The sequence below is a fragment of the Bos indicus x Bos taurus genome, chromosome 13, assembly GCF_003369695.1.
Source record: "Bos indicus x Bos taurus breed Angus x Brahman F1 hybrid chromosome 13, Bos_hybrid_MaternalHap_v2.0, whole genome shotgun sequence".
In the NCBI taxonomy this organism is placed as follows: Eukaryota; Metazoa; Chordata; class Mammalia; order Artiodactyla; family Bovidae; genus Bos; species Bos indicus x Bos taurus.
Window position 1 is genome coordinate 36,611,607 of NC_040088.1, and position 12,704 is coordinate 36,624,310.

The window sequence follows — 12,704 nt, forward strand, 5'->3', positions numbered from 1 at the left end:
TAAAATCTCACTGGTAAAGGCAAACAGGTAGTGGCAGTGGTAAAGGTAGTGGATCAACCACCTGTGAAGCTAGTAGGAAGGTTCAAAGACGAGAGTAGTAAAATCTACATCCGCAATACGCAGTTAAGCAACTCACCAAAATAAAAAATGTAAGTCAGGACATCAAAAACAAAATGGAGAGTAAAAATGGAGTGCTTTTAGAATGTGCTCAAACTTACTGAAAACTTAAGTGACCATCAACTTAAAACAGATGCATATATACACAGGTTGAAATATACAGTGCTCACTTCAGTAGCACATATACTAAAACTGGAATGATACAGAGAAGATTAGCATGGCCCCTGTGCAGGAATAACATGCAAATTCAGGAAGCATTCCATATTTTTTATACTTAAGGCTGATTCATGCTATTGTATAGCAGAAACCAACATTACATTGTAAAGCAATTATCTTCCAATTAAAAAAAGGTATGAATTTCACGGAAACCATAAACCAAAAGCCTGAAACAGAATAAGGAGGAAGGAATAAAACATACCATACAGAAACCATTTTTTCTTTTCTTTCACTAAAAACTCCTTGCCTTGCCCACCTTCTGCCTAGAAATCTTCCATGTATACAACCACTCAGAGCTTAAAACTCAACATTCAAAAAACTAATATGATCATGGTATCTGGTCCCATCACTTTATGGCAAATAGATGGGGAAAAATGGAAACAGTGGCAGATTTTATTTTCCTGGACTCCAAAATCACTGTGGACAGTGACTGCCGCCATGAAATTAAAAGATGCTTGCTCCATGGAAGGAAAGCTATGATAAAACTAGATAGCATATTAAAAAGCACAGACATCTCTTTGCCAACAAAGGAAGGTCTGTATAGTTAAAGCGATGGTTTTCTTAATAGTCACATACAGACGTGATAGTTGGACCACAAAGAAGGCTGAGTGCCAAAGAATTGATGCTTTTGAATTGTGGTGCTAGAGAAGACTCTTGAGAGTCCCTTGGACTGCAAGGAGATTAAACCAGTCAATACTAAAAGAAATCAACCCTGAATATTCACTGGAAGGACTGATGCTGAAGCTGAAGCTCCAATACCTTGGCTACCTTATGAGAAGAACTGACTCACTGGAAAAGACCCTGATGCTGGGAAAGGTTGAAGGCAGAAGGGGGTGGTAGAGGATGAGATGGTTAGACAGCATCACTGACTCAAAGGACATGAGTTAGAGCAAACCCTGAGAGATAGTGAGGGACAGGGAAGCCTGGCATGGAAGAGCTGGACATAACCGAACAACTGAACAACAACATGCTAAGCACAGCAGGGGTCCCCAACCTCCAGGATCTAATGCTTGATAATCTAAAGTGGAGCTGATGTAGTAATAATAGAAATACAGTGCACAATAAACAGTAATGCACTTGAATCATACCCAAACCACCACCTGTCCCTCTCCCCCTCCTTCCCCATCCATGGAAAATTGTCTTCTAGGAAACTGGTCCCGGGTGTCAAAAAGGTCGGGGATCGCTACTCTAAAGCATGTCTCTGGTGTTCAGTGAACAGCAGTGTGTATCTATTAATCCAAACTCCTGATTTATTCTACCCCCACCTCTTCTCCTTTGGTGACCATAAGCTTATTTTCTCCATAGGTGTTTCTGGGAACTACTGACAAATCCAGACAAGCCCTTGTAGCCCTTCTCACCCTGGACAAAGTCAGCTCTTATGAGCCGTAACCACAGCCTGTCTCTGCTAGGCACCAACGGCTCTGAGATGGGCGGCGATGCCGGAGTAACTTAGGACCAAGAGCATTGCATTTGCTGACCTTAGCAAGAGCCCCGGCAGCCCAGCTCCACACAGCAGGAGACCCCAGGCCCCAGATTCCTCTGAAGTGCTGTTGAATAGTTCAAAAGCTCAGAAAACCAGCGTGTTTACTGTGTAGTGTGTGTAGAACTGCCGAAAATGAAGACAACATAAAAACCATGTGTAAAAGGGAAAAGGGGTGGCCACAAAATTTTCGTTTCATCTGTTTACTCTGTTCTGTTGATGTTGATTAGACACTAAGTCATGTCAGACTCTTTGCAACCCCATGGACTGCAGCATGTCAGGCTCCCCGTCCTCCACTATCTCCCAGAGTTTGCTCAAATTCATGTCCAATGAGTCAGTGATGTTATCTGACCATCTCATCTTCCGCTGTCCCCTTCTCCTTTTGCCTTCCATCTCTCCCTGCATCAGGGTCTTTTCCAATGAGTCAGCTCTTCGCATCAGGTGACCAAAGTACTGGAGCTTCAAGTTAAACCTGAGCCTAATACAAGCAAATGAAAATATGCATAACCTGCCAGGACGAGGTTCACTGCTCAGCATACCTACAGACAGACTTCCACTGACCTGGGAATCACAGTCAATCTCCAGAGTGATAAGTAAGTTTCTAACTAATGAATTTAGACTATTTAAGAAAATCCATTCTAGCATATACAAGAATGAAAACTCATCTTGAAAGTTGGGTCCTATTTTTATTCTCACACTAAGATAAACTGCGAAGACTTCTGGGCCTCTGTTAGCTGCTGAATGAGACCCCTCCCCAGACTGCCCACGGAGTTAATGGATTTGTACCTCCGGATGGCCACAGTGAGAGCCTCTGGTGAGCTGGCGCAGGGGCAGATGACCTCCTGGCGTAGACCTTTACTTTGGAAGACGTTGAGAAATGCATCACAGGAAGAAATAGACCCTAAACAGAAAGAAGGGATGACAGTGGACAATTAAAAATATCCCGTAATATAAAATGCCTTTGAGGTTACAATTTAGGCACATGTGGAATTAGGTAGCATGGACAAATACTTCATTTAACATAACCTACCATTTCTGTTACAATGAAAGCTAATATTATTCTCAAACACAGAACTCAAGAATTTAAAAAATGCAACTTCTATATTTAACCATACATTTTTTCTAACTGAAGAACTTAATTTTAATAACTTTTCTGAGACTTGTTCTACCATTTTTCACATGCATGTTCCAAGAGAGAACTCTAAACCCAACTAAATGAAGAAAACATTCCTCTATATTAATATGAGTGATGAGATCAAGATATACAGTTATTAGGAACCTATCAGCTAAACTAGTCCCCAATACAAGTTTACCTTGCTTCTTTTAAGACTTATTACTCTGCAGAGTTATGGGTAAAACCATTTGTGTATTAAACAGCTCACAATTTGTGGAGTTCTACTATAAACAGAAGAATCACTTATAAAACTAATATACAAAATTATCTGTTTGCAGATCAGATGTTCTTTAAGTGTATGAAGCTTTAATTTAGAAACACAGATGCCGCAAAGTTTACCAATGTGATCAGAAACATTCATTCACTCATTTTCATTCATTCACTTTGCTTCTAGTTATATGCTCTTCTCATGAAAAACAAGCTAACAGAGTTTCTGTTTCAACTGACTGAAATAGTTCTCAAGGTATATTAATAGTATTCTGTGCAATTGCTCATTTATTTTATCCAGGTAGTTTCCAGTACAGAATTTGATAATGAAATTCCATTAAAAATGACAAATTAAATTTCCTGATCAATAAACCTGCTATGGACCATAAAATAATCATAATTAGTATTTCTTGAGCACTTGAGAACTATACATAGGGACTGCTGCATATCTGATGACTGGGTACCGTCTTGCAGCTAAAAGAAAGAGAAGAATTTAACACGTCACCTTTCCTCAGAATCAGGAAGGAGAAGAGCCAGGACTCCACCCCAGGGCTGTGGATGGACCTTCAGGCCCTGGTGCCTTGAGGCCCTGGTAAGACTCTCCTTCACTAAGATGAACACTAGGAAAGGGAAAACCAAAGCCCAGGGAATGAGGTTCCTCCTGCCCGCCTGGTCCTTCACTTACAGGGGTTTGCACCGTCGGCCACTATCAGCATCCGGAGAGAGGAGAGGTTGATGTCTCTCTGATCCCTGTGCGCCACCAAGGCCCAGTGCATGTCCCGGGATTTGACACAGGCCACTTTTGCTAAAGGAGAAGCAGGTGCAGTGAGTGACCGCCTGTATCGTGGGATGTGTTGACACTCAACAGCAGCCCCCCAACGCACCTTTGTACTGGCAGACCTTCTGAATCCAGGACAGCGGGTTCACCTTCATCAGCGCGTAGGGGATGCTAATCACATGCATCATGTTCATGACGCTCTGGAAGCAGGATACAGGGGTGAGCGGGCAGTGGGGTGGTGTGGGGATCCCATGAAGGGGGTAAACAGGGGGTGGTGAGGGAAGGTCCACATGGGCATGACCCTCCAAGAGGCTGTGGGCATGGAGGTGACTCCTCAGAGGGTGTCCTGGCGCCCCCAGCTTCTACTGATACAACTCAAAAGTCTAAATTCAAATCCTTTTCTTAGAAAAACTTAAGTGGAACAATCACTTTTTATTGGGCTTTCAGTATTGAAGCTTAACTCTCTAGTGTACTCTATTCATTTTGATTTGCAAACTTAATTTCCTTTGTTAAATGTTACGCTGAACTCCAAGCAGCAGGGGAGAGTTGTCTGAACCCCCACTCTTCTGTCTGGCCTGGCTCATGTAGACCAGGGCCTGGAAAAAGCACTTATTTCTTTCAATGGACGACAAAAACTAGCTCTCTAGGTAAATGGGTCGGCACTCACACGTGCAGCCCGGACTCATACGTGGCTCATCCTCATCCTCTGTGGCTGCACCCCCTGAGCTGGCAAGAAGGAACCACGATGTGGGGACACACTGGACAAACCTACCCCATCAGCTCTGCCCTCTTTGTTGGTGAAGTGGTACAAGAGGGCGCAGAAGCTCTGGAGCAGCTCTGACGGAAGAGGACCACGTGCCCCTCCCTGCACTTGTGAGCCTGCTCATCGTCAGCGCTCACCCCACACCTTGGGCTTGTTGCCCACTCCATGCAGGTGTGAAGCATTTTTCATCATAAAGATGATGCTTTGCAAGAGTGGGAGCTGTCTAGTCAGGGACAAGCCCTGTTCCAGAAGGTGGCAACCAGAAAGAGACTCGTAACTGCCAGTTCCTGGGGCAGCAACCCAGAGCACAGCAACCAGCTGGTGACAACATTCACGAGATCTACCACAGAACTCTTGAAAGCAAGACTGTCACAAAAGAACTTCAAAAGCAACAGTCGTCAAGTAAGTAGATGGGCCAGGTACTCATTACACATGAGGCCATATGGTTCTCATGAAAGGTCATCATTCCCACTGGACAGATGGGAAAACTGAGGCTCAGAGTGACTTGGGCAACAAACGATTCTTGGGCATGGGAGCAAGCGATGTGCCATGTCACACGCCACAGGAGAAGGACCAAAGTCCAACTTGGGTCCTCTGGGCTGTGCTCTTCCTGCAACACCAGCAGACAAGGGGGATGTGCATGTGGGGTTGTGCTTGTATGTCTTAATGATGAGTGTCCAGGCGCATATGGGAAGAAGTTGCTCAGGTGGAGCCCCAAACCTTTGTCTGCAGGATTTTTGCAAGCTCTTGTTCTAGTAACTTCTGGTTTATCAGGAAATAACAAATCCCACTTCTTATAGTTATGTTCCAATCACTTGTGTAAAACTACTAGAATTTTTTGCTTCAAAAAAGATGTAAAGTTTCAGCATAAGAAACTTAAAAAGAAAAATGGGTGAGCGGAAATCATCACATGTACAACAGACACAGGGAGCCTCTAAGCAGTGATGCTAAATACATCCTGAACAAGGCCATCACTTCTCACAGCACTAACAAAACGAGGCCTCTACAATTCATGCTGAAGTTCTGACCAAGGGGAAATCTGTAAGTATGTTTCCCCTGCAGCATAAGTCCTGAAATGTTCATTAAACAACAATTCACAGAAAAACAAGAATGTTGCAGCCAAATCAGATGTGTGGGCAAAGTGACCCAAACGCAAGACGTCAAGGTTTCTGAGCTTGCCAATCTGAGCTGCCGCCCATGGGAAGGGAGATCCTGAACTTTCCTGAGCCTGAGAAAGGCCATGGTCACACTGCAGCCCCAGAACATGGCCCCCAACACACGCCAGCAGCTACCAACCTTCTGGTTTGCTGAGCTTTTGAAAGTTATGTTAGCTGACAACCGAAGACCTCCAGCAGTGGCAGCTTCTCTTTATCATGTGGGAGGAAGAGGTCAGATCATGATTCTAACCCTGACACGTAGCACATGCAAAGGTAAACAGGACAGCAGAGCCAGGCGGTCACACTCACCGTAAGGATTCCATGCCAGAGCCCAACGTCTTTCTTGAAATCCAACACATTCACAATCGTTTCAGCTGTACAAATAGAGAGTCAAAGATTTTAACAAAAGACAGTCACGGACCAAAGGACAAAGGAAATTCAGTATCACATCGGTGGCAAGGAATGGGTCTTAGAAACGTATCACTCCACTGTCTCTGAAGAAATGTTGCAGCCTCCAGTCAGAGGCTCAGAGACAGTGGCCTGCCTGGAACAGCAGCTCTTCAACCATCACTTAAAACACCCCACTCCTTCTCCTTTTATAATGTGTTTTCCCCCTCCCTTCCTTTTTCTTTCTTAAAATATTCTTTTCATGTCCCTCATATGTTCTCTCAAGAGAAGGAAATGATGTGTACTTGCAGGAGGAGGTGACTTCCAGCAAACGCACCACTAGAATGCACGCCAAAGTCTCATATCAGGTGCCTTGCCCCCATTTCAAAAAGGGACATTCAAAATACACAGCCTGTATTCTATTTTATGCAATATTTTTTAATGCAGAGAATTAGGGAGCAAATTTACATTATCTATCCTCCCCAGTGGCCACAAGAGTGACGGCTCTGGACCTTTGGGAAATTAGGGTAAGGAATACAGGTCATGAGGTGGTGAAAAAAAAATTGGAATTCAAACTGACAAACAGGGTGATCATCAGAAGTGATGTGTCTTTACATGTGAAACATCTGGACACTTGTCCAGGAACCGGACATCAGTGGAACATCTCCTGAGAGAGTGCACTGCTCTTAAGAAGGGAGACTGCCAGAAGGATGGTGAGAGAGAGAATGAGAACAGCAAGAAGAGCAAGAGTCTCCTCCATGACCCCTACCAGACTCCAGGAAGAGGCTCCAGCATGGCGGCAGCCTGCAACATGGCCAGGGGACGCCTGATGGCAGCCTTTCCAGTGGAGGGAGCTTTGGGTATGTGATCTGACCCTTCCTCCCAGGAACCGTCAGCACTGTCAGCATGGTTATTACCTCAGTCACTCTATCCCTGTGCTCCCAGGACCACCCCAAGCAGCGCAAGGACAGCACATCATGGAAACCAATGCTCGACTGTGAAGTGCAGCCCCAGAACCGAGGCAGTACAGGGAAGGGAGCGCTGTAGCACGGGGCATGTCTGTAAGGCCCCCAAAGAGGTTCCGGTGTGCATCCAAGGGTGAACACACTCCAACCGTGTCAGCTATGTGTTACAGCCTGAACTGTTTTCTCCCCAATTCTTACCCTGGAGCCCTAACCCAGGTGTGACTATGTCTAGAGATGGGACTCTGAGGAGACAAACAGGAGCCTATAGGGTGGGGCCTGACCAACAGAATGGTGTCCTAACAAGGAGAGGAAGAGACTCCAGAGCTCGCTTGGCACACAGAGGAGGCCCTGTGAGGACACAGCCAGAGGCGCCATCACGGGCCAGGAACCAGGGCCTGCAGCCCTGGGCACTGGGCTCCACCCTCCAGACTGTGAGGCGGCAACACCTGCAGTTCAAGCCCCAGCCTATGGTGTCTGTTTTGGTTGCAGACTAGTAAGACGCCAACTAAACCGTCCGACAAATGGACCTTGTTCAAGGCAGCCGGAGAGAAACTGAATCCGACTCTCCTCGTGACTGGTGGGCACAATACGCACTTCTCAGGGATGGATCTGGGGTCAGGATCCCCCAGCAGGGGTCTGCCCATACCTTCTGTGTAGCCACACGCCTGTGTGAGGGCCTGGCAGTGGGTCAGAAGCGCGATCCTCGTCACGGTCACCCCGAGCACGCTTCCATCCTTGCACGTCTTGTACTGCAAAGAGAAGGGGCCAGGAGGGTAGAGCTCCAGGCCCACAGCCGCCGCTGACCCTGAGCTGTGTAAGGGTTGCAGCACGCGTCACTCAGCTCCCCACCTTGTCCAGACCCAGCGACTCACCTCAATATACGCAGTGTCATTATTTGCATCCTTAATGTGCGGGAACCAATCTCGAGGAGGTTTAGAGAGATGTTTTGACTCTGTGACAAACCATAATAGTTTTGGCCAACCTTGGAAATAAAGAACAAGTTCCTTTCAGGCAAGCATCACTCAGAAGACAGGTGTGACACCACCTTCCTGCTAATGGCAAGATCCACAGCAGCACAGGCCAGATCAAGTCTCTGTGTTTCCAAGTCTAAGGGCATGGTCAAGGTGCTGTGAGCCTCCAGGAGCCGAAGTCTGCCACATGCAGGCTAGGAGACCTCCTGTGTGGACAGCGTGTTAGCACAGGCCATGGGACACACCCTCCCCACCCAGCCCGGGCTCACCTTTGAACTGCGGGATCTCCCCCGTCGGGCTCTTTGGCAGCCCCTTGTGGCAAGCATCACTCGTCAAGGCTACAGTCACCCCACAGCTTCCAAGCAAGAACCCGATCTGCTGGCTTCCTGCATCCTGGAGACAGCAGCAAGGAGATAAGGTCACGAGTAGAGGTGATGGCCGCTCTCCCGACAAAGCATGGTCTTACCCTGGGATGGCACCAACCCCTCAGCAGAGGCTCAATCAGAGAGTCAGGGCTCGGCTGACGTCTGCATGGTGGGGGCCAAACCTTATGCTCTCTGCCCGCTGCCTAACCTTGGACAGGCAAGAGCTTGGCCTCAGTGGTGTCATCTGCACCATCCCCTTGGCCTGCTGTGAGGGACGAAGAGAGGGAGCTCGGTGTGTGCTGGTGCGCTCATGGGGTCTCGTTTCATTCCCCTCTGGTTGAACAACACCATGACCATGGGCCACAGAGAAGATCCAAGAACATGCCTCTGGTCAGGACACTGACCCCAAGAAGTCTATGATCACACCCATGCCCACCACGGAAACAAACATGCCGCATGGAGTGAGGGCACCACCGCATGGACTGAGCAGCAGCATTTGGGAGCAGACACTGTGGGAGAGGCAGGCCTGGGTGGCGCCATCCCAAGCACCCAGCTGCCCACAAGTCAGTTAATTCACTTTCCTTACTCCCACCACTCCCTCCAGCTATGATTCAGAAAACAAAGCTGTAGAGCAGCCAGTGTTCCTGGAAGGGAAACATCAGGACTGTGGTGAGGCCATCAGCTCCTTCTTTCCCACTGCAGTAGAATCAGCAGCATCAACATCTCAGAACCACATCTTCCCAGTGCCTAGCTCCCACATCTCACTGCAGACTGACAAGCTCTTCTCCACAAGGAACCCTGCATGACCAGCCTCCACATGGCCTTGAAGCCCCAAGAAGGGGAGGCAGCCTGATGCTTGGCGCATGGGGACCTTCCCATCCCAGGACCCTTGTGAGACTTTTCCTTCAAGTAGAGCTTTTTCAAAGAGAATTATATAATCTGTCACTTCACTGTGAATGTGGGCATCACATCATCAAAAGTTGGACCAGGCCAGGGGCAGGGAGATGGCTGTGCAGCCAGGTTCAGGGACAGACAGGCACTTCTCTGTGACAGTGAACTTTCAGGGACCACCTACAAACAGGGCACTCATAGTGGCTCAGGGGAGCTCCCAGGGCAACTGTCAGACCTGTCAGGGCTCACAGTGGAGGCCCGCTGTCCCCTAGGTCCTGTATTTCTAACATCTCCTCCTAAAGACCTTAAAACAGAGAGGAGAGGTTGAGAGAAACCAGGATCAGGATCCGTGGCTACCATGAAATTCAGCTTTGCACCTGCTCCTCAGCATCTTCTTGGTCTGGAAACTCGACTCAGAGGTCCAGGTGCATGCCCACTTCTCAGAGCCAGCCCTGCCTGCCCACTGGGCTGAGATAAGACCCCGCTGCCTGCTCTCAGAGGGTCCCCAGAGTCTCCTTCACACACCTGGACCCCTGAAGTTAAGCCCAGCTTGACCCCAGAGCCTCCATCTTCAGCCCTCCACAGGTCAGTTCTCCTGGACTCCGGGTCAGCACCCTGAGCCTGATCCTTGGGAACCCACCCACACCCCCACACCACCACCGTGCGGAAAAAGCTCCACAGAAGCTGCTCAGGAGGCATGAGAACCACTGTCCTGCGGCTGGAGCGCTCCCCTCTCCCATGCTGCCTGTGCGATTTTCCCTGGAACAGCTCTTTCTGGCCTGTGCTGGCTGGGGCCTTCCTCTGTAGAGCTCAGCTGTAGGGCCACAAAATCTCACAAACTCTCCTGTGCTGTGGAAGAAAAGGTGGACCACCTTTGAGTGAAAACCTCTCTCTCACTGTCATCCTTTCTCCAACAGAGCTGATGTGTGTCGTCACTTGCTAGGCAGTCTCTCCACACCCACAGTCCGTGACAGGTAACCTCCCAAGCAGCATTAAACGCGGCACATGACCATCCCCTACCCAGTCCCATCTCAGTCTCCCAGTCAGAGAGCATCAGCCATACTCATGAGAAGGATTCTCTCTAGTAAATGTGAGGTGAGTATATGGAAGCCCTCTTTCATGAACTCTGTATTTGTGGCCCTGAAACTACTAGCTGGTACTCTTCCAATTTTGATGTTTGTCTGCCCAAACTGCTAGCTTCTCAGCAAGTGGGTCATGTGCTAGATTCTAAGGTATGGACAGTCTGCACTGGTGCAGGACAGCGAGCTCCCTCTGAGTCCAGAGGCAGATGCTGATGCGCCAAGTGCTGCCGGGCTGGACTCCTGTGGCCTCAGGGCTTACTCGGTCTCTGGTCTACGGAACTGAATGCACAATTTCACCTCTGGCATAGCCTTGCCACTCCCCATGCTGGCAGATGGGAATTGGCTTCACAGCTCCCACCAGCCCACAGGTCTACTCTATTGTCCTTTGGCCTTCACAGACCAGCTCAGCACCCTCAAGAGGGTGGAGAAGCCAACCACCGTCCACACCTGCCCACTGTGGCACAGTCCCAGGGGGATATGCCTTTCTACTACTATGAACTTCTCGAGTGAAAAACCAGCCTTCACCCCTCATTCCAAGAATAAGAATAAAGAAATACACATGGGACTAAGTTGTTCTGTGAAGCTCAACAACACTCAAAATTTGGAAAATCTGGTTCTCCTTAGGCCCTTTAAGACAAGGTTAGTGTGCACTGGACTCGTGGCTAGAAGATTCAAAACTTCATCACCAGTGCCACTGTGCACCTCTCACCTCGTGCTTTATGGCAACCAAGCCAGTGCATTCTTCATTTAAAAGTAAGAAAAGTTTTCTGAGGACAAACACTCTGTTCTGAAGGCACAGACTGAGCCCAATTCACAGCTTCTGGCTTCAGGACAGACTGTGAGTCATCTCCTGGTTCTGTCCTTTCAGGCGTGTTCTGAGGGAGAGACGGCCAGGAAGGAACCCCAGCTTTTTCTTCTGAGAGAGGGTTCCCGGTCCTGAGGTTAACAGTGACCATCTGAGGGTCTGATGCGCCTGGGAGATGAGTGAGACAGAGCCACGTGGCAGGCCACAGCCAGGAACACCTATGATGGCTACAGGCAAGTCTCAGGAACCCCAACAGATGCAGGTGAGACCCTCAGCCTTCACTCAGCAACCCCTGGCCAGGATGTGGCAGAGGCAGGTGCCTCTTCGTTCAAGTGATTTTCCTCTGCAAACCAGCCTTGGTCTGGAAGACAGGAGGCTCTAGACATAAAGTAGACAAATACTTTCTACATGTGATGAGTGAACAACAACTGCCACTCACAATGATAAACATTCAGGGGTCCACTTACTGCAGTGCCCATGGAGAATCTGTGTCTCCACCTGTAAACCTACAAATCCCTCCTGATTATCATCAGAGAATCCAAAGGACCCCAGTCCCCTGCATTAGGTGTCAATTAAAAAGGAGCATCACACACCTGAGCACCTTCCCAGATCAGCAACACCACCAGAGAACCACAGGGGAGACCATGGCTACTGCTCAGGGAATCTTCAAGCCCTTCTGCATTCCCTGTCAGTTGTGAAGGTCACAGGGCTCAGGGAGATGAGGAAGCATGTTATTGGTTGTGTATTATACCCCAGGAATGCTAGAGGCAAACCCTTGCAAATATCGGGGTTCTCCTCAGGCCACTAGAAGGGGCTCTGATGTCAAGGGCTGCAGGGCTCACCCCACTTCCAGAGCCACTTGCAGCCCTGCCCTCCTTGCAAGTGCACCCAGGAGGCCAAGTAGGAAGCTTGCATATTTTGTACCCAGGAAATGGAAACAGCAACCATTCCCCAATCATTTTCTAAAGTAACCCCATGTTCTCCCTTCCAACTCAGGAGCAGAGTTTCAAAGGCACCCACACACCATGAGCAGACCTTGAGGCATTTCCCCATTTTTATATCAGAGTAGCCACAAAGACAGCTGGAAGATTCTCTGGAAACTCAGCCTGAGCACGTGAAAGCCCTACGTTTTGGAGCTGGGAGAGTCACCTCACAGTCTGTTCACGATGATGTGCTAAACGATGCCAGATAAATCCAGGGTGGAGCCCCAGGGCACAAGCCGTAACACAAGCAGTGGCAGAACCACCCCATAGCCATGGGCTCCGTCTCCGTCCACAATATCAGAGAGTCTCTGGAGGACCATCAGCACCAACCCCAGCAGAGCCTCTTCTCCTCACCCTCCCTTC

At 48.6% G+C, this 12,704-nt stretch overlaps 1 protein-coding gene and 1 non-coding gene across 6 annotated transcripts in view; one reads left to right on the top strand and one right to left on the bottom strand.

Annotated features, from left to right (window-relative positions):
- Nucleotides 1-12,704, bottom strand: part of DIP2C (disco interacting protein 2 homolog C) — a 294,331-nt gene that overhangs the window by 65,151 nt on the left and 216,476 nt on the right. For all 5 annotated transcript variants that reach the window (XM_027559454.1, XM_027559456.1, XM_027559453.1 and 2 more), the window contains 7 exons: nt 8,485-8,608; nt 8,117-8,226; nt 7,891-7,993; nt 6,202-6,266; nt 4,079-4,172; nt 3,880-3,999; nt 2,600-2,714 (listed from right to left, as the gene is read on the bottom strand). In XM_027559454.1, the coding sequence (XP_027415255.1) occupies nt 2,600-2,714; nt 3,880-3,999; nt 4,079-4,172; nt 6,202-6,266; nt 7,891-7,993; nt 8,117-8,226; nt 8,485-8,608 (731 nt within the window). The remainder of the gene's footprint in view (nt 1-2,599; nt 2,715-3,879; nt 4,000-4,078; nt 4,173-6,201; nt 6,267-7,890; nt 7,994-8,116; nt 8,227-8,484; nt 8,609-12,704) is intronic.
- On the top strand, nt 280-386 carry LOC113903771. Its single transcript, XR_003514308.1, has one exon. It is a non-coding gene; the product is annotated as a U6 spliceosomal RNA (small nuclear RNA).